At 44.4% G+C, this 21,688-nt stretch overlaps 1 protein-coding gene across 3 annotated transcripts in view; it reads left to right on the top strand.

The window, feature by feature from the left end:
- Positions 1 to 18,352, top strand: part of LOC146856521 (pleckstrin homology domain-containing family A member 3-like) — a 125,737-nt gene extending 107,385 nt beyond the window's left edge. For all 3 annotated transcript variants that reach the window (XM_085654692.1, XM_085654691.1, XM_085654693.1), the window contains exons 7-8: positions 11,383 to 11,540; positions 17,207 to 18,352. In XM_085654692.1, the coding sequence (XP_085510818.1) occupies positions 11,383 to 11,540; positions 17,207 to 17,268 (220 nt within the window). In that variant the 3' untranslated portion in view covers positions 17,269 to 18,352. The remainder of the gene's footprint in view (positions 1 to 11,382; positions 11,541 to 17,206) is intronic.
- Positions 18,353 to 21,688: the final 3,336 nt, after the last annotated feature.

Raw genomic sequence — 21,688 nt, 5'->3', positions numbered from 1 at the left:
TGTTTGGTTCTGGTTATCATTAAATGTAGTGTTGTGCTTTAAATTATTTTACATGGTGTTTTATGTTACGTTTTATTGCTATTTATTTGTTTTGTTTGAAGTTCTTTTATTCTTGTTTAGCATTTCACATGTTGTTTATATAGCCTTTTAGCACTGTCCACGACATGGAAAATGGGGTGGGATTGATTTTTAGAACCTCCCACTTAACCATAGACTGCGAGTTGTTGCCTGGTACATTCTAGCTTAACCCCTTCGCTGCTAGGCCTAAATCCCCCCTCCCCCCCCCCCCCCTGTGCTAAGCCTTTTTTTGGCTGTTTCGGGTAGTGCGCGCTTAGGCCCCTGTACCTTTTGGCCACATAAGGTATCCACGCCAAATTTGTGTCCTTTTCTTCCAACATCATTGGGATTCTAAAGGTACCCAGGGTTTGTGGATTCCCCCGTGGGGTCCCAGAAATTAGCCAAAATACAGCTAAATTTTGTATTTTTTTGGAAAAATTGGAAAAAAGGGCTGTAAATGAAAGTGTCTGGGTTTTTCCCTGCAAATGGTATCAAAAAAGGGTTTGTGGGGCTGAAATCAAAATGTTCCCAGCTTTTAGGGAATGACAGACTTTTGTCAGAAAACCAAAAAAGTTTACACGGTTTTGGCATTTTTCTGGGACATAGCCTATTTTTTGTGCTTTCAGCCTCCTTCCAATTAATGGTAAAAATGGGTATGAAAGCAATAATGGACCCTGGAAAGCTATACATTTTAGAAAAGTAGACACAATTCTGAATTCAGCAAGGGGTCATTTGTGTAGATCCATCAACGTTTCTTTATAGAAACTAACAGTTAAATATAGGAGAAATTAAAAATTAGTTGAAAAAAACAGCCTTTAGTGTCAACGTTTTCACCTGTAACTTCTTCGAATTATGACAGCTCTTTGAAAGCAATATACCGTTACATCCGCTGTAGCTTACTGGTTGTGGGGATATAGAGGACTTGTCGGTTCACCAAGATCCCGACGAACCCAGAGTCAAAAACTGAGCAGCAATTTACAATGGCTTTTTATTATGTACCGGGTATATAGCAATTATTGTGGGAAAATGTATACATGGAAAAATCGGTATGAAAGGCACCTATGTATTTCTGAAATGGGAACAAATTATAGAGTTTAGAAACAGTAGATATTTGCACATTTTCGAAATTGGGAATACTCATAGTAGCATGAGAATTATCGGTCATTTTTCAAAACGACTTCTTTTTAGGTCGAGGACCATCCAGTCTGCCGAAGGCAGAACCGGAAGTCGGAGAATTAATGTTTTGGAGAAGAGGGGCATGCACCCTCCCCTCTTCTCCCCTCTTCTCCATTGGCTGGCCTCTTGAATGCTGGCCAGCCATTGGAGAAGAGCTTCGTCACTCCGAACAGGCCCCGTCCTTTTCGGATTCGGGGGCGTGTTTTTTTCAACTTTTCTGATTATCTCCTCCAGCCAATGGCTAGAGGAGAGAAAAGAAAAACACGCCCCGAATCCGAAAACGCCGCTGCCTTTCTCCGAGGCATTTCTGCTTTGCCTCGGAGAAAGGCGGCGGCGTTAATGGCGTCCTCTCACCCTGCTGGCTCCCGTGTTGTTCGTTCCTGTTATGATTTGTTGATCAAAATGCTTCGAAGGAAGGTCATGTCTGTTTGACATTGAGGGTCCAACGAATTAATTTTGTTTTTACTAATAATGTTAAGGAACCCAAGTATGCAAGTGTGAAGCGGATTTAAGAAGTAATGTGTAAAGTGTCTGCAATCCTCCGAATTTGTTATTGAAGATCACTCGCAGCACGACCCCCCAATTCGATTACTGCCACCACACGAGAAGCCCCTCCCAATCCTCTCCTTCTCCTCCCCACATCTTCGTTATTGTAATAAAAGCTGGTTGCCATAGTGACCGTATGCCCGTCTCCATGCTTCACCCACAGCCCCTGCTGTTTCTGTCCCCGGAGGTGCCACACGCCCACAGCCTTCCTTGTTTTGGTTTTTCCACGCATGCGCACTGGAGGTTATTCACACCCTGAAACTGTAGTGTGTGTATAGCCAAGGTTGTGATGGGGAATGAGAGGTAGGGCGTCGTCCACGCCTCTAGGTTTAAGGTGCTTAGCGTTGCAGGAGGTTTGGGGGATGTTTCCTTCGTCAAATTGTACATTTCTGGCAGGGAACGCAGTGGCATCTGCGGGGCCCGGCTGACGGAGCCCTGGGAGATAGCGGCGGGAAAGGAGTGCGGACGACCCGGCGGCAGCCCGCAAGGAGCGGCTCACACCGGGGAGGGGGGGCACCCGGCAACAGCGAGCGACCCCGCCCCCCGGGATGGGAGACAGCGGGGGTGAGCTGGGGTCGCGCGCGGGGCACTGTGGGAGCTCGGGGGAGGGGTGACAGAGCGCCAGAGTTAGCACCCACCCCCCTCACTCAACATATAGTCTCTTGCATTGCGCCCCCCAGCACCACTAGAGTATAGCAGGGTGTAAACTCCAGACAACCCCCCCCCCCCACACCCCGCCAGGGAGAATGACCCCCCCCCCTTGTAGGCACCCGGGAGGGGGAAGGGGTCTTATGACACCCCTTGATTATTGTACCTTCCAGAAATTGCACCCTCCAGAAATTGTCACCACCGTAGGTATGATTTTGTCCCATCCAGTCATTCCACTGCCATTATGTGCCCCTGCCACCTCAGATATTTACCCACGAAGTCCCCTCCGTGATCAAGTAGGACATATGATCTCCCGCACAGATACTGCTCCCTCCACCCAACAGTTGCTCCCAGTCAATGTTATTGCCGAGCAGTGCCCCATGCAGGGCCTTTCCACCCACCACAGGCTCTGCACTTTCCATCCAGAGCCTATTTTGGTTCTAAACATCGCCCTCTGACCCCGAGCCCCTCCGTTTGGGGTGTGTGGATTGTGCAGTTCTCTTATGATCAAAGTGACTCTGTGGGACCTGTCCCAGGTACTCTAAATTAACTGCATCCCTCCCATCAGACAGTTCTGCCCATGTTTATGTTCTGGGTTGGTTCTTTGGAAGAAAGAAGGTGCACCTACTCTAGTCACAGACATTGAACCTTTAAACCTACACTTCCTTGGGTGCCTCAAGCGTTTTCTGCTGCCCTTTCACCGCTCCTGCCCGTTCACTGCTCCTGTCCGATCAGCACTCCTGCTCCTGCCCCGTCACTTCTCCTGCCCCGTCACTTCTCCTGCCCCGTCACTTCTCCTTCCCCATCACTTCTCCTGCCCTGTTAACTGCTCCTGTCCATTCACTGCTCCTGTCCGTTTACCGCTCCTGCCCGGTCACCTCTCCTGCTCATGCCTAAACACCGCTCCTGCCCCATCAGTTCTCCTGCCCCATCAGTTCTCCTGCCCCATCAGTTCTCCTGCCCCATCAGTTCTCCTGCCCCGTCACCACTCCTGCTTCGTCACCTCTCCTGTCCCGTCGCTTCTCCTGCCCTGTCGCTTCTCCTGTCCCGTCGCTTCTCCTGTCCCGTCACTTCTCCTGTCCCGTCACTTCTCCTGTCCCGTCACTTCTCCTGTCCCGTCACTTCTCCTGTCCCGTCACCTCTCCTGTCCCGTCACCTCTCCTGTCCCGTCACTTCTCCTGTCCCGTCACTTCTCCTGTCCCGTCACTTCTCCTGTCCCGTCACTTCTCCTGTCCCGTCACTTCTCCTGTCCCGTCACTTCTCCTGTCCCGTCACTTCTCCTGTCCCGTCACTTCTCCTGTCCCGTCACTTCTCCTGTCCCGTCACTTCTCCTGTCCCGTCACTTCTCCTGTCCCGTCACTTCTCCTGTCCCGTCACTTCTCCTGTCCCGTCACTTCTCCTGTCCCGTCACTTCTCCTGTCCCGTCACTTCTCCTGTCCCGTCACTTCTCCTGTCCCGTCACTTCTCCTGTCCCGTCACTTCTCCTGCACCGTCACTTTTCCTGCACCGTCACCGCTCCTGCACCGTCACCGCTCCTGCACCGTCACCGCTCCTGCACCGTCACCGCTCCTGCACCGTCACCGCTCCTGCACCGTCACCGCTCCTGCACCGTCACCGCTCCTGCACCGTCACCGCTCCTGCACCGTCACTGCTCCTGCCCGTTCACTGCTCCTGCCCGTTCACTGCTTCTGTCCGGTCAGCACTCAGTGGCTCTGTGTGTGGGTGCAAATGCAATAGGTCTCGCATTTGAGAGTGATTAAGCTATTGACATTGTAAATAACAATGCCGTTTCTTTAACCCCTTCAGTGCCACGCCCTTTCCCCCTCCTGTGCCGGGCGTTGCACTAGTGGGTGGGGTTCATGATGAGATAGTCTCGTCATGGGCACAGCGCAACCGTGCTCCATGACGAGACTATCTCGTCATGGGCACTGAAGAGGTTAAATGTTTTAACAACAAAAACATAAACAAAAATAATGTCATGAGCAATGCCAATAGCTCTAACTTTACCAATGCCGAGACCATTGCATTGTAAATGCTTGTTTACACAATGTCTTCCATTTGGAAGGCAGAAATGCATCGAAAGTCAATAGGTAATAACAGTTGCTTTACAAATCTGAATTACCCTAAGTCTCCCAATAAAAATGATACCTCACTTGTGTGGGTAGGCATAGTGCCCACGACAGGAAACGGTTCAAAACACACCACATTTTCACAATGAAAAATTACCCTTTTTTTTCAAAGTAACTAGCTGTAGTTTTTTAACCCTAGCTCTGCCGGCACCTAGGGAAACCAAGCAAACCTATACATTTTTGAAAACTAGACACCCAGGGGAATCCAGGATGGGGTGACTTGACTGCCTCCCACCAGTTTCTGTTACCCAGAATCCCTTGCAAACCTAAATAATTGTCCATTTCCCCTATTTTCCCCAGCAACTCTTCAACGGAGCCCACCCACTAACTTTTAAGGAAATACAGCCTAAATACAACCTAGATCCAATCGAATTCTACAATTTCCTAAAAATAAAGGCTGCATTAACTAAAGCGAAACTATCAACCCTACCCCCTTCCCTCCCACAATATTTGTCAAAACTACACCGTTTACTCCACCAGGTCTCCTGGATTTATAGATTAATACACCCACAGCAGTCTACTCTCAATAAGAAGCTCACATCCTTCTGGGAGTTACACTCCTCCTTCCCGATCTCGGAGACGGACAGGTCCAAAACTTGGAACTCAGTCATGAGGAATAAAATCAGCCCTGTACTCTCCCAGACGAAGTTCTGGTTACTGCTTAAGGCCTACTGGACACCAGCCCGAATACACACTCACAAAATACGTGAAGATCCCATCTGCTGGAATTGTAATGATAAAATAGGTGACCTGGAACACTTACTAATTCTGTTCGAATGTGTGGTACCCTTTTGGGATAAGGTCTTCGAATTCATATCTAAACTCTTCTCATACTACCCTAGTAGAGATCTGTCGACACTGGTATTCGGTCACCTCAGAGCAGAGTCAATGAAAAAAAAAGGGCGCTTCTGGACCTACTTCTAACAGCAGCAGTTAAGATCATACTCAACAGTTGGAAAGATACACGCAAAGCATCCTTTAAATGTTGGTTACACTGGGTCACCAACGTAAGGGGGGCTGACAGCATAGCTCTCCAGAATTCACCATGGAAAGCCCCTATCAGACACATGTGGGACACTCTTGATCTCTATTTTAACTCGCACAGACTGCCATGAACCACAGTAGTCCTGATAAACTAATCTCCCCACTGAATACTCTCACTAGGGTTCGTTTCACCAGACTAATGGCACCACTCTATAGATCATTGGTCCACACCGATACCCAAGTCGTTCTTTTCCCTGAGCTAAGATACTTCTTGCTGATTATACAGTCACACTTTGTGAAATTGTTAATCTCTTTAGTGGCTGGATGACACTAGCCAAGCAATACTTGTGTATGAAAATGTGATATTCTGCCACACTCACCTGATTACTTAATGCTTTTGTTGTTTTAGTGTTGCTATTTTGCTTTATTTTCGCATGTCTATTCCTTATGTCCTTTCATTTGATGTACTGTATGTATTGCTTTATTTGGAAACAACTCATAAAATACTTTTGAAATTAAAAAGAAAAATGACCCTTTTTTGGCAAAGTGCCTAGCTGTAGTTTTTGAACCATAGCTCTCCCGGCACCTAAGGAAACCTAGCAAACCTATACATTTTTTAAAACTAGACACCCAGGGGAATCCAGGATGGGGTGACTTGACTGCCTCCCACCAGGTTCTGTTACCCAGAATCCCTTGCAAACCTAAAAAACTGTCCAAAAAACCACATTTCCCCCACATTTCTATGGTGGAAAGTTCTGGAATCTGTGTGGATCCACAAATTTCCACCCACCCTGCGTTCCCCAAAGTCTTTCGAGAAAAATGGTACCTCACTTGTGTGGGCCGGCCTAGTGCCCGCGACAGTAAACGGCACAAAACGCAACGTGGACACACCTCAATTTCACAGTGAAAAATGACCCTTTTTTGGCAAAGTGCCTAGCTGTAGTTTTTGAACCATAGCTCTGCCGGCACCTAGGGAAACCTAGGAAACCTATACATTTTTTTAAACTAGACACCCAGGGGAATCCAGGATGGGGTGACTTGACTGCCTCCCACCGATTTCTGTTACCCAGAATCCCTTGCAAACCTAACAAATTGTAAAAAAAAAAAACATTTTCCCCACATTTCTGTGGTGGAAAGTTCTGGAATGTGCGTCTATTACATGACTTACCTGTTGGTGTAAGAATGGCTTGAAAAACCAAAATCATGCCTTTTAATAAACAGTAGCCACTCACAATGTTTAAGGCAAAGGGGTCCATAAGTGCTGGATAGTCACTTCCTCAATACAGATCCCCACGGGATATTATCATTCATTCCCTGCTTATGAGTGGCCAATCGATATATCCAATGTTGCTCCTTCTCAAAGAGGGAGCTTTGTACGTTTTTTCTTTGTTTGAGTTGTTCAATTACTCTCCAATGCATGTCATTTGGTGTATGGTTGGCCTGTAAGAAATGTTCAGTTAGTCGTGTTCCTTTTACACCGGATGTTGCTCCGGTGTTCACAAATACGCTGCTGCACTTTCCTAGTTGTCATACCCAAGTAACGTAAGCCACAGGGACATGTGATGAGATAGACTACATTATTGGATTTACAGTTCGTATGGGTTCTTTGGGTCCATGTTTTATTAGGCTCGAGAGAAAGTGTCTTAGAAGCTGAAGTTAAGTGACAGACGCTGCATTGTCCACAGGGGAAATGTCCAACTATACTTGGCAGGCCCCAAGCATTCAGGATTGATGGATTGTCACTCTGTGTCTTTTTTTTAGGGCGGGTATGGACCAAACAGTGCTTGAGGCTCAAAGCCCTTTTGAAAGAGGATAAGGGTTTGTCCCATTTCATATTACCCGTTTCTAGGATCTTCCAATGTTTGTTGATGGTTTTTGTGACTGCATTGGAAGCAGTGCTGTACGTGGTCACACAAGTCAGCGGTACTTCTTCCGTGATCCTTGGGTTGTCTTCCAAGAGCGTGTCGCGGTGCTGGTTTCTTGCACGTTTATAACTTTTCTTAAGTATATGTTCCGGATAGCCACGGATGTGGTTGATAAATCTAATCAATCACAACGTCCACCATACACTTTTTTAATCTAGTCTTACTACCCTGTCATTACATTTTTTTTAAGGAATAGTAAAGACTATTTTAACATCACATTCTGCACTATCACTTGCACTCAACACTCAGTAATCCTGCTCCGCTGTAATCAGGCGTTGAAGCACACCGGGGAGGCATTCGGCCTCTCTGGTGGGGGTCCAATGATGAAGCATGTCACCAACCAGGTTGGTGAGTGAGGACCCTTTTAAAAGACATGAGTGATTTTTGTTTATAGCCCTCGACATTCTGGCTTCACTCTTTTGTTGTTTATACACTTCACAGTAATGCCATTAGGGATGCCAACATTCCAAGGTAAGCGCCCGGACATTCCAAATGCACTGGAATAGTGGGGGAAAACAGAACCAAGGAATAAAAGAGGGAAAGGGTAACATCTAGAGAAAAATGGGAGATAATGGACCAAAGTAATGGTATATTACAACAGTGCATTTTCTGTATTGGGTAAGAAAAGCACAGCTTAATATCCTTCAATTAAATATGTGATTTGACAGGTGATTTTAACAAGTATCGGACCTATTTTTAGTAGTATCTTTAATTCCGAACTTCATTTTGACAGTAAATAGTTGACAGGCCGCAGTAACAATGAAAGTTAAACTTTACAATCCTGGGGCTGTATCATGTACACAGTCTGACCAAGTTAGCAGCCTCAGAAGTTGGCCACGCACCTGTTTCTGCTCAAATTATTCTGTCTGCAGCACCTGCTGGAAAATAGTCCAGTAGCTTTTTCTTAAAGCTGCATTTTCTGCAGCTCATACACTCACTCATAGATTTGCTATGTTTATGTGTGCAGACAATATATTTGCCGCAAAATTGGCGCACAGACCCCTTCTGGGCCTGTACATGGTTGCTGAAAGATGTTCGTTATATGGCCTTTGTCCTTCTGTAGGAGGGATGTAGCTCGTTTAGGCATTCTTTTCAGACTAACGCAATGTAAAATTGCAAACACAAGTGTTGGGTATAGTGCTTTGAGAGGACATTAATTCTTTAGGTGTCCATATGCACAGTGATCTTTATTGAATGTATGACTTTTCAGTGACTTTTCAGTGCATGCCTTTACCATGCATCCGTTAACACGCATACCGGCATTGCTTTTTACCTCCAGGGAGCTGCTGACATGCAGCTCCCTGGGGGTGAAAAGCAAAGTGCTCCACTGTGAACAAGTGAGAGCAAAATGTAATGTGGGCACCCTGGGACATTCCTGGAGCTGGCCCTGGGAGGTGGAGGTTCCAGGGCCATTTACAGCTCCAGGAGGGTGGCCGATATGCTCCCCCTCCACTTTTGAAAGTAGCCCCAGGAAAGTGACGGTACCCAGGGCTTCAGGCCGCATTTAACATGCATAGCCATGGGGAGGTGACGATCCCCCCGCACTTCAATGTATAAGCCACGGGGAGGTGGCGGTGCAGGGGCCCTGCGAGCCCCTGCATATCGATTTATAATTGCCCCCGGGACCTGGCCCAGCCGGGGGCTTAAGGAAACAAAGCGGGAGACCGGGCTTAGTTTAAAAAAAAAAAAAAAAATTTTTAAAGAACATCCGCGGGATTCTTGGATCCAATGCAACTCCTGCCGAAAACAAATGTTAAAAAAATGTTTTGGGACCCCCTCAGCAGACCTAGGGGGCCAGGGTGTTTCTACCCTGTCCCGTTTTCTTAATTTTTAGTTTTTCAACTTTTTTGCTTGTGACTCTGTTCACCCCAGTCACAAGATGGCTGCCAACACTTCCTGGTTGGAACTGTTGGCAGCCAATCTGATCGCAGGCTCGAGAGGGTTCGCGGATCCTTCGCGTCGATATATGGATATCTGAGAAATGTTTAAATATCTCCGGAACTACTAAATGGATTTACAACATTAACAAAGAGAGTGCTTTCTAAACCAAGAGCTACCTTTTTGCCAAATTTTGTTTAATTGTTTTCAGCAGTTAGGGCTTTAGGCTTTAGCTGCATCTCAAACATGAGAACACATGTTTTGGCACCCCCCCCCCTTTTTCTCAGCCCCCGCTTGACGAATCACCCCGAAACGTTTAACAAAGCAGCTGACCTGACTGCCCCATTTGTTTTGAAAATTTCACGAAGATTTGTCAAACGGGTCCATAGATATTGGCAAAAGAAAAAACGCTTTTCAAGGCCCTAAATATAACTACTCACTGGCAACCACCAGATATATATATTCCTATCATATATCTTGATACCTGAGCTCTCAGAAAGTGAAGCCCCAGCCACGCTCCCTAGACTGAGGACCTACTCATAGAACCACAAGAACATGATGGCCACTACACAGCAATGTGCAGTGAACATTGAATTGTAGTCGTAGGAAGTGAGACCTGCTCCAGATTCACAGTGGAAGTATGCTCAGGGTGTTCATGGACCTCTTGGATGATCAACAGAGACTGGATTATTGTTACCTGAGAGGGTCCTAGTGGGAGCATCTGTCACAGAAGAGTGTTTAGGTGTACAGACTGCTCTTATACTGCTTTGCCACCAGAGAGTGCCAAAGCAGTAAAATACAGCAAAATCAAGTGTTTTCTGGTTTCTACTGATAAAGTAAATATTCACTTTGTGGTGTTTTCTTGCTTATAATTGGTTTTAACTATAAAACAGAAATCCTGTGGGTAGGCGGCTGCATATAAATCTGCTACATGCTATGTAAGAAGCCGCTAACTGAAAGAATGAGGTCTTTCTGTACTCAAATCAAGGGTGCTACTACTGTACAAGCAAGCAGACTACCTGCCCAGGATATATCTCAGGTTGTTATGTTGGCATCATTGCATGTGTATGTGAAGCACTATTGCAATGACATTCTTGTCTGTTGGCATGGACATTTTTCCCATTCGGTGCAGCTGGGCTTTTTGATTGGAGCCATCCCAGAGACCCTCCACATGGGAAGGTGCTGCTTTGTTATCTTTTCACAAGGTGAGGAATCAGTGGTAAAAAGTATCCATCAGAAGAACCGTTTGCTCACCTTCGGTATTGCAGTTTCTGGTGAATACTCCTCTAACCGCAGATTCCTCAGAGCCCCTCCCACCTTCCCATTCTTTTGAATGGTCTCTTCTAATCCAAAACCATCCTAACCTAGTGACCTGCTAACTGATAGAGCCAACTTGGAGATGGGCACTGTGTCTGAGAGCGTGGGCAAGCTTTAGAAAGGAACTGAGGTCAGCGCGCCTAAGTGGCATTTATATGTGGCCCCGCATGTCACAAGGCGAATGAGTTAATAGTGCAAAACTGCACGATGCCATTTACTGGCATGCAAGAGTGCTGCTCTTGAGTTTCAAGATCCAGTTAGATGCCTAGGGGATTATCATCAAGTGGTGGAATCTGCAGTTAGAGTATCCACCAGAAAGAGCGTTACCAAAGCTAAGTAACTTGTTCTTTAGTTTACAAAAGTCTTATCGCATTTATATTGCTCATGATAGAAATACTGGCTCTCCTCCAGTTAATTGTACTCTGTTACTATTTGAATATGACCAAAGAATTCTGAGTTCCTGTATACCAGTAATGAAAGCAAATAGAATAAGTAAATATAGCATACAGTCCTAGAATATAGGTGGCTGTTGCACAACTAAAGCCCACCCCTCACTGGAACAGTTCGTATCTCAGCACTAAAAACATGCCACTTGATCACCATATGATGATTACCCTGGAGGTTACACAACCAGGATAAATATTGGGCAAGGGCCAATGGTGCTCATTGCTTACGAGAATTTTAATGCACTAGTATTAACAGATACATTGTTTTTCTTCTAGGCAACCTGAACACAACCGCTCAATGGCACCGCGGCAAAAAGGTGGTGTCACTGTGTTGCGTAACCTGGAAGAGATGGTTATGTTCCGTTCCAGTAAAGGGCGACATGAAGATCTGCCAAACGAGGATCTGGAAAGCAGTTTTCCAGAAGAGGATGAAGGTACATGAGCCAAGGTTTCAATGGCATATTACTACATGGGACAATTAATATTTGGAGTAAACTGCGTTATGCAGACAATGGGTGTTCAGTGCTGCATGGCATTGGGATGGTGGAGGTACTGTAATGACATGATAAAAAATATGAGTAGAGAATAGAGCATGGCACATGGACAGGGTAGATAGTGCTGCATATAAGTAAGAATTGGTGTCGAGCGGCATGGTACTAGGCATTGGTGGTGAGTGCTACATGGTTAAAGGGAGGGTTGGGAAGTGTTGAAAATGACAAGCTATGGTTGGGAAAATTAATGAGACTGGAGTTTTGCATAGTAAATGGATGGGTTGAGAATGCTGGTTAGTACATTGGCCAGGTAGAGTGTGATGCATGCTGAAGGTATTAAGTGGATACTGTTGTAATCTTTAAGGTATCCGTGGACAATATTTCAGACTAGATTGAATAGATACAGAATTTTGCCTTGCACATAGAAGAGACACAGTGAGTCTTGCTGGACAAAGAAGGTTATTTGAAAATGCTACAAGGTCCAAGGACTGACTGGGGCTGGCACAAAGCATTGGTAAAAAGTATTGTATGGTACAAAGGTGAGGTCGAAAGTGATATAAGGTACAAGGAATGGTTGAGGATTGTAAAAAGGTTGGTGGAATGTTGCATAGAACAAGTGGTGAGTTGAGATTTGCAACCTGTAACAGATGGCTGTAGAGTTGTAGGGTATATATGGAAAGCGAAAGAGGGCACAATGTTGGAGGCGTTTATTTTCTACTATTTCATCACTGTGGTGTGCCTTTTCTGTTTGTCTGCCTATTACACCGCTTGCAGCTGTTTTTTGGGATAATATGTCACAGTACGTGGAGGAAATAGAGGAACATCTAATAGGGCCGGAGAGAGTAGAAATGTTGCATTCTAATGTGGTAATTTAGTGGTTTTAGAAATAAACAGCAAAAGACAAAGGAGAACTAGCTGATTAAAAGTATGGGGTGCAGGGCTACACTCTTTGAGTGCAATGGAATCTCATTATCACTGACCAGGATTTTGGATTCCAAGAGGAGCTGTGTTTACAGTGTTATCACATTGACCCTTTCCTCAGAGTAAAATTCTAGCACATGATTTAAGTCTTTCATCTTCATGTCTCTCAAAAATATGTTTGGTACATACTGAAATAGCTCAAGAAGCAAACATTTATAAGTAGTTGGAAGGTTATTAATTTAAATATCCCCAAAGTAGACGATAAGTCGGTGCTAAGCTTAAATAAAATGCAATGTTACATCCTAGCAACTAATCAACATAGCATTTAAAATCCGTTATATTATTTTGCTGTATACTTGAGCAGAGTTTAATTGAGATTTCAAATTTTTTGCGTAGTGTCTTCGATTCTGGAATTTCCATTAAACATTGACTTTACATTCTCTATTTAGTCTCACTGTTTAGTTGCTCAACATATAATCTAAAAAAACGTAGAGTGCTTTTGATGCGTGGTAAGCTCTACTGCGCTTTTGAGCTGTACCACAGATCTTAAGTTGTCAACACAGACTAGGTTTATCATGAGGTGAGCGTATACATTATTTTATCCTAAGTTCCATGTAAGGAGGATTGCTTTCTTTAAATTGTATTCAAATATTACCCCCTACATCCCCTTTACTTTCGTATTAAACATTGTACAACCAGTTCCATCTTCCTCCTTATAGTATTCTGTAGTAGTCTCTACAGTAAATTGGACTTCCATATATCCGAATGCCCCCACTCACCCCACCAGTGAACCACTCCTCTGCCTTGTCAGCGTATTTTTCTTTTCGTCTGCCTGGCCTGCCTTGTCAGCGTATTTTTCTTTTCCTCTGCCTGGCCTCCTTTTCCAGCTCAGTTTCATTTTGTCAGGGTGTGCAAACCTGTGATGCTTCAGGATCCCCAGTCTCCAATTCAGCGTGTTTCCTTACCCTACTGCACGTCCCTACAGATGATCTTGTTTGAAGGAGACACTCCCGCCACCACCTTCTCGTTTCAGTCACATTAGGGAATCGAAACTCCTATTACTGTCTTTGTAAAGCAGTAACGTTGCAGACTTTCCAATTCACCATTTGAACCACATTAGAGCCCATATTTACTTCTACATCTTGGAGAACAAAAGTGGATTTTTGGGAGCAGGGAAAAAAATAGTTTACTTACCTATCAACTCATAATTGCCATGTGTCTTTTATGCAACTCGTGCTTTTGGAGCTAGCAATTCGTGCTGATAAGTTATTGTGCAACCGTGGGATTTTTTGTGCCTCTTTAATTTCAAGACCTTTACAAAACAGAATCCCCGAGTTTAATACATGGAAAATATTACATATAAAATAACACCTTTGTGGATTATCACTTTAGTTGTTGATGTATAGATTCTAAGGTGTATGAAACTATGTGCTCTGTAGTTAAAATAAAAGTGGATACCCTGCGTCCAAGAGAAAAACTGGTAAAACAAGTTAGTAATTGAAAGAGTAGTTTCTCTAGTTCCTATTCAGAATTGTCTGCAGCATTCAAAAGTTATTAGAGACCATAGAATGTACAGAACATCAAAGTTAAAACATTTGATTTAATCATATCAGAGTGTAGGGTTTCTTACTTCATTTTGTATTGGCCTGAGATCGCTGAGGAAATAAGCAGCGCTCTACCTCAAGAACAACAACTCCTGCATTTGTTATAATTTGGGGTCAAAACATTCACATTTGCTAAGATTTGGACAGTACCAATCATTTTTTGACTGGGCCACAAACCTTTGCCATTACAGAATTTTCCTTTTTAGTTGTAATTTACTACTTTACTAGTTTGTCAACCAGGCAAACCTAATACTATAACATTACATATAAAACAATTGGGAGTATAATACATCATGAAGTTACTAAAAAACTGTTTTGCTTCTAAAATCAATGGTACATATCAACTTCAGATCTAATGTGTACATAAGACTAAAATAACAAATACCTTCTTTCCAGCTTAAAACAGATCAGAAGGTATTAACCATCCTTGTCTGTCTAAAAGACGGAAATTAGATGGATGTGCAAGACTACTAGTAAGGTGATAAATAAAAACAAAGTATACGTTGTTAACATACCAAAAAGTGTGCTAAAATCAATTTTGTTACTAAAAAAAAAAGTTTTGACGATGCAAATAACCGATCAGGATTCTATAAAACCTAAGGAGAAGTCTAAGCTTCTGTGTTCCTGGTGACTGTGCAAGGTACAAGTAAATAAACAGGTAGCATCACACTTATTTTACGAGGGACACCACATAGAAAATTGTACAAAACCACTAGTAGAAAGCTCCACAAAGAGAAAAATCTACAATAATTAAAGACAAAACAAAAGTGCAGATGCCCTATTAGCAGCAGATTATGTAGATTATAATTATTATGCTATATTAATAGACTATACCATACTTTTCATCACTGTCTAAACATTTTCCAGACTTCATAACATTACTGAATTAGTTTTCATACTATGCGATTAGCTTTCTTCACAGACAAACAAGGGTGTTCAATCATTGTACGTTCACCTTTTTGTATTCTTAATTAGTTGTTAGCAATCACATGTTGATCTCTTAGTACGTTGTTTTACCCCACTCATGGCATCCATTTGTGTATTTGGTGTAGATTTCTTTGTAAATAAAAGATTATATTGCTTTACAAAATTCTTCTGCCCACTTTGATTAAATATGTGCACCATGTGGTCAACCTCTCTCCCTCCGTGTGCACAGGGTTTTCATTATGCTGTATGAGGAACCTAAATAAAATAAAACCGTTTTCAGCCGAACAGGCCATCTTTGATGTCAGGAATATTCTATGGTTTAGATGGAGTCTTTGCTAACTTTTCAGTGCTTTGAACAATGTTTCTTAGAAGCTATCAGAACCATTCTTATATCTATTTTTTTATTTTAACATTTTTATAAAGCCCTGATACGACATAGGGATACTACAAAGTGCTGGGGGCATTGAGGAAGGGGAAGCAAGAGGACAAGTGGTGACAGTCATTTAGGCTATTTCAGGTTAGATGGGCGAGACAGCTGTGGGAGGCAGGCCATAGCCATCCGATCAGGCAACATGTGCCAGATTATTTGTAAATGTTTCCAGGGCTGTGCTGCGTAAAGATTTGTGCACCAGTCACATGGTTTTAATGTCAATCCATTGCTTGCTGGGCTGCCAGTTTATTAATAATCAGATTGCTATGATGTGGTCTGAATCTTTGAATCCGTAAATAAGTCATGCTGCATAGCTTTTTGCTCTTTGTAGCTTGCATAGTGATCTGACTGAAGAGTTCCTATATTTGCCATTGCAGTACGCAAGGCATGATAAGACTATTCATTGCGATAAGGGCAATTTAGTTGTGAAGCTTAAGTAAAGAAAGTATCTCCTGTGCCAGAGATGAAAAAATGCTTTTTTTGTTACAGTGGTAACTTGGGAGTGCAAAGCTAGGTAATTGTTCGAAGACAACTCTCAGATTCCTGACTGGGTTAACAAGGGTTTGAGGGAGGCGCCTTAGCTAGAGAGGCTAGATGGAAGCAAGACTCGCTGCTCTTTCAGGGCAGATACGAAGAATCTCAGATTTTGTGCCCGAAATGCAGAGGCAGTTGTCGGTCATCTATTTTTTTTTTTTACCAATTTGGAGGAAGGAGGACATTGTTATGTTTAGTTCTTGTCCTTTTGGGAACCACAGTTTCTATTAGTACCCAGTAATATACCCCAGGGAGCATATTAGACTTCTCTTTGGATGTTAGTGTTTATGCTGCAGTGGCCGAAAAATACTGAAGGCATTTTCCCTAGCAAACACTTTTTTCTCTGGTGAATTCGAGCATTGGCATTCTGAGCTCCCCCAGCTGCACAAGGGCTGGGAGATCTTGATTCTCTGTTATTTCAAAGTCAATGAAGATATTTCTACCTCCTTTATAGACTTGGAAAAGGGTTAGATGTTGTACATCACACTGCCATCTCCAGTCTTTCTGAGACATGCAACTTCGCCATCTAGAGTGCCATTTTCTACATTAGAATCGTTCCATACAATGTTTTCCAACCCTACTAAGATTTTAATTTCAGATGTACGGCAGTAATGCCTTAAGCTGTTGCCTTGGCCTGGGCTCTGTCTCCAGAGCTCATTAAAATCGGAGGTTACGTTTGTAAGAAATACTGATTCTTTTAAAACTCCCATAGGTGGTATATTCTTTGCAGATTTCATGCGACAAGTATTGAGTGCTCCTAGGATAGTGTGTCCCTAGTTGAGAGCACTTTCAAATGTTTGTCAGCCTCTGAACCAGAAACATAAAAGTGTCTACTGACTAAAGCAGAACCTAGGTACTAATGCCAACCCCAGTATGGGAATTAGTGTACCCAGAAGTAAGTGCAAGAAAAACACAGTGGAAGGGAAAACATTGTCAAGGTGCTGAATTCAAACTCTTTCCAGCCATCCTCCAAGAAATTTACAATAATGAAACTTCCAAATATTTGCCATTTCCCAGACCGTTTAATGAGAAATTGCCTAACTGTAACAGTCAAACAATATATAGATATAATGATACACTGCACTAGCTGTATAATCATTTGTATGCAAAACCATCTGCATCGTCACCTCAGAGTTACTAGTCTTCCACAAACTTCATCTTTGTTTCTTTCTATCTCTTTCTTTTCCGAGCAGCTCCCTCGCAACCAGTGCAAGACATCCCCGTACAAACCGTTACCAGTGAGAATCACAAATGAAGGAATCTTACAGCTACTTATCGTGTCAAACCTCGTGGATGTTTTCCAACCCCGTTGTGTGGTTATGGGAAGGAAGAACAACATTCTCTGCAACACTGCACAGCCATCCACCTACTGACAAGTGCACCTCACCTGTCCCTGCCCAACACTAAGAAACATGTACCAGAGTGTGTTGTTGGATTTTCAGAACTTTCTGCTCCCTGACCATGAGGTCTAATGCTGGATCAGGTTCTCTCATTGTCTTTATGCCCATGCCAAGCTTCCTTTGTTTTATGCTGGTCTGCTGGCAGTGCCGCACGTCATACAGTCATCTGTGGGGGCAGTGCCTTCTCATAGACTGGTGCATGGATCTGTAATGAACAAGTAGATTTTACCTACTATCTTGATCTTTTGAAGGTTTTTGGTTTTTAATTGATGCCATCTTCTCAAGACAACCTACATTACATTTTGAGCTTGGGCCATCTCTTACCCCTTCTGTCTTTCTGCACCTTTTCATAGCAGTATTGGCTCCTAATTATTTTGAGACCATTAATGTGTATGACCATCGTCATCCTGTATTAGACATTTGAGGTCATGAGAATGGTAAATGTACTACAGTACCTGTAATGGTGATGAAGATGGACAGTTCCATGGTGGTGGGGACAGTCTGATCAGTGTGGGGTACAAGCTGCTATCTGGTAAAAAGGGACCTTAAACGTTTTTGGAATCCACCCTGCTAGTGTTGTGAGACTGTGCATGAGAGTTTGAAGGCTAAAGAGACTAGATGAGAGGCAAAGGTTTATTCCTTGTAAATCTCCCGTTTTCTCTAGTGTTTTGATGCTTCGGGGTGTCCTTCGGACTGTGGGAGGAGCTCCTTATTCAGCACTGTGTATTTCTACATATATTGCACTTTAACACCGTTGATGTGATAGGGGTGGGAGGGTGGGTGTCACTCCATCTGTATCTGTAGTGGAGCACTACAGCTGTGTGGCTTTGTGTACAATGAGCTGGTTTGGAAGACTCCTTTTTATGAACTGTTTTGTATCAAATGCATTTTATAGATATTTTTTTAATGTGATCATTACTAAAAATCCTTCCAAAAAATGACTCCAGCTGTACTGATTTTATTTTCTCTATTGCTTGAAGCAGTGCTGCAGAAGTTTCCATTTCCACAGAAATTGCGTTTACTCTCCGCCATTGTTTTATTTTGCTTTTGAACTCCTTTTGTCAACAGATCCTTCTATTTGTGAAAGTTTTACTCTGTGGGTAAATGGCCATGGTGCTATTGACATCACCAAGACAAAGAGACTGCTCAAGCATCGCTCAGACTCAAAACACCTACTCTGCTTTCCCTAGCTTCATCTTTTTTCAGTCACCTTAGAGAATCAAAAGTTTCCCAAGCATGTGTTGGCTTTTCTTGTTCGCAAGCTTGCACTCATTCTTTGACTCCTTTTGTGTGACAAGGCACTGAATGCAAAGAATCCAGTACCTGCAAGACACTGGTCTTGGGGACTATTTACAGTGCCTAGATTTTACCCACTGTAAGAAAATGGATTATTATTTGGAATAAATGACTGCCAAACTCAAGGAATATGCGCAACCCTCTTTGAGGTGAACCCTCGAAGTCACTAAATTAACTTTTCATTTTTTTAATCGTTTTTATTGGCATTTGTGAATGCAAACATTATATCTGGATGCAGGAGCCTTGCTTATCCTCGGCTTTCGCATATTAACCACATCCTGGCTCACACAACTCTTCATATCATGTTACAAAGAAAACTTAATTTGGAAATAACTCTCCAACTACACTACCCTCCCACCCCATTCCTCCTCTGGTCTGTGTCAGATAACATGGTTGCAAGGAGAAAGTCAATACTGTATCTAGCATCTGGGTTAAGTATTATGGTCTAGGCATTAGTCCCATCTTGTTCTCCTCTAGTGGAGTCTCTCCTGTCCAGGGGTCTCTGGGTCTCAGGGGTCCGATGTGCTCTCAATTCTGCTAGCATAGAGGCCCATGCCAGGAGATCAGCCTTCTCTTTTCGTACAAACTTCATTCTCACTGATTTCGCAGTCGCCCATTCACACACATCTCTGATTCATTCCTCGGACCATGGGGGCCGAGGACGCATCCATACTATGACAACACACCTCTTGGCCAGGACAAGCCCCAGGAGAACAAACCACCAACTGAGCTTCCTGCACCATGGCGCAGGTAGCAATTCTAGTAAGACATGCTTAATGTCCACAGGGATGGTCCAATCTGTAGCCCTTTGTAGATGCATGAGAACTTCTTCCTAATAAGGAAGCAATAGCGGACAGGACCAATTCATATGAAGAAAGTCCGCATCACGTGCGTTGCATCTGTGCGGGACCGGTAAATTATGTACGATGTACGTGGGGTGAGTTATACTTGATGGGCTAAGTTATACTGGAGGAGCTTAAACTGTGTTTTGGCACTGACCCTCTGTACCCCCTCATTAACTTTCCTTCATTCACCCTCAGTCAGGGTGTCATCCACGAGTGTATCCCATTTTTGCTGTATCTTAAGAGCATTGCTAGGTAAGTCATCCCTCAGTGCTCTATAAAGATGGGAAACCAGCCGTCGACCCTGCACCATGTACAGCGTGACCTATAATGTGTTAGTGGTGGGAGGTTTTTGGGGATACTTGGCCAAATTTCTCGAGATTTTTTTCATATTGCAGGAATTGACCTCGCCCTAAATTGAAGGGGACCCTATCTTCCTCCCGAGTAATAAATTACCAGTCAATGTATAGGTCCCCTAATGTCTGGCAGCCACCCTCCCTCCACCTACACACTGACATGGAGACAGCAATACTGGCAAAAGGGCGCAGCTCCCACAAGGGCATATCTGGATCGTATGGGGCGTGTTGCACCTCATGGCACACCACATTCTCCCACACTGCAGCTACATGCCGCACAATGTATGGGCTCTCTCGGGGGGCACTGCATCCTAGCATCAGGAGCTCCGTCTACTGACAGTCTCCACACTTTCCTGCCAAAAGATGTCTCTCCTAGTTTTGCAGCGTGAATCTTTCTGGATTCACTATGCATTATTCCGCGATCTTGTGGTTGGGTCCGGATTCGTAGTCTTTTCTTTGTTTGTTTTTTTTTTTGTAGCCCAGGTGGGCGGCGACGACCCACCATTTGGTGCACCTCTCGTGACGTCGTCGTGCTTCCTGCGGAAGTCCCACCTTTGGGGCGCCATCTTCAGATTCTTTTTTCCGCCTTTGGGTCTGGATCGTCATCGGGAAGCTCCAGAATTACAATCGAAAGGAAGAAGAAAGAAAAGCGAGTTTCGTCGATAAATACTACAAAGATATCACAGGAAAGGAAGAGATTTAATCAGGAGCGCGAAGAAAGGAGGTTTTGCGCCTTTTTCTTCGACGACCTTGGAGAATGCGCACTCAGAGGCCCTGAGCGCAATGGACAAGACGCCATTCAAGTTCTGCCCTAACTGCCACCACAAGTTCGCGCAGAAGGACCAGCATCCGGTCTGCAACCTCTACCTACCGGTCGAACACCAGAGTAAGGACTGCAACGCCTGCTCAGCCTTCGCGCCGAAGACGCTCCGGGTGAGAGATCGGCAGAGAAGAGCCAACGCCAGCATGGATGGCAAGGGTAAGGCCCCGTCGCTCTACGATCTGGGCCTCTCCACGGACGATGAGGACAACGTCGCCGAGGCAGCCGAAAACTTCACGGTCGTAGAGACTGACAAGAAAAAAGAAGACGAGGTAAGAGAATCGTCGAGCTCAAAACAGAAAATACCTCAAACACGAGGGTGACTCGAGAAAATCAGAGTCAAAGTCCACGAAGGGAGCCCCGGCGCCGAAAACTTCGACGACCAAAGGGGGAACCATGGACAAGAGGCCGAGCGGATCCTTCTAAAAGGACTCCCAGGTGCCGAAAGACGCCGAAAGGCAAGGGTCGTCGAAGACAACCCAGGAAACGGGACGATCGACGCAGAAAGAACGGTCGACGTCGACGCAAGTTCCGTCGAAAAGACCCGCGGTCGACGCCGAAAGCATCTCCGAGATGGAGAAAAAGAAGAGGCGGCTCGAGGCCGAAATGGAGAACATCCTTCAAAGGAAGAAGGAGTTCGACGCCAAGATGAAGGAATTCAAGATTCCAACGGCTCCACTGACGGACGTCGTCTAAGTCGAGGACGAATTCGACACCGAAGGGCTGCCGAGAGATCTCGAAGAGGAAGACGAGACCTATTATGAAGGCGAAGCCGAGGAAGAAGACCAGCAGTCGTTCTACAGCTCGGCGCCATCTACCAGCCACGACATCGAATGGCAGGATCTCGACACCGAAAACCCGGTGGAGCCCGTGGACACGTACCCTTCGAGGCCTTCGCCACCCGACGACATCGGGGTGTACAATATGGTGGTCAGGAGCGCAGCGACAGCCTTCGGCGTCA

The sequence above is a fragment of the Triturus cristatus genome, chromosome 4_1, assembly GCF_964204655.1.
Source record: "Triturus cristatus chromosome 4_1, aTriCri1.1, whole genome shotgun sequence".
NCBI classification, from domain to species: Eukaryota; Metazoa; Chordata; class Amphibia; order Caudata; family Salamandridae; genus Triturus; species Triturus cristatus.
The sequence above is the reverse complement of the archived record's forward strand: the minus strand, read 5'-3'. Positions and strand labels throughout refer to the sequence as shown.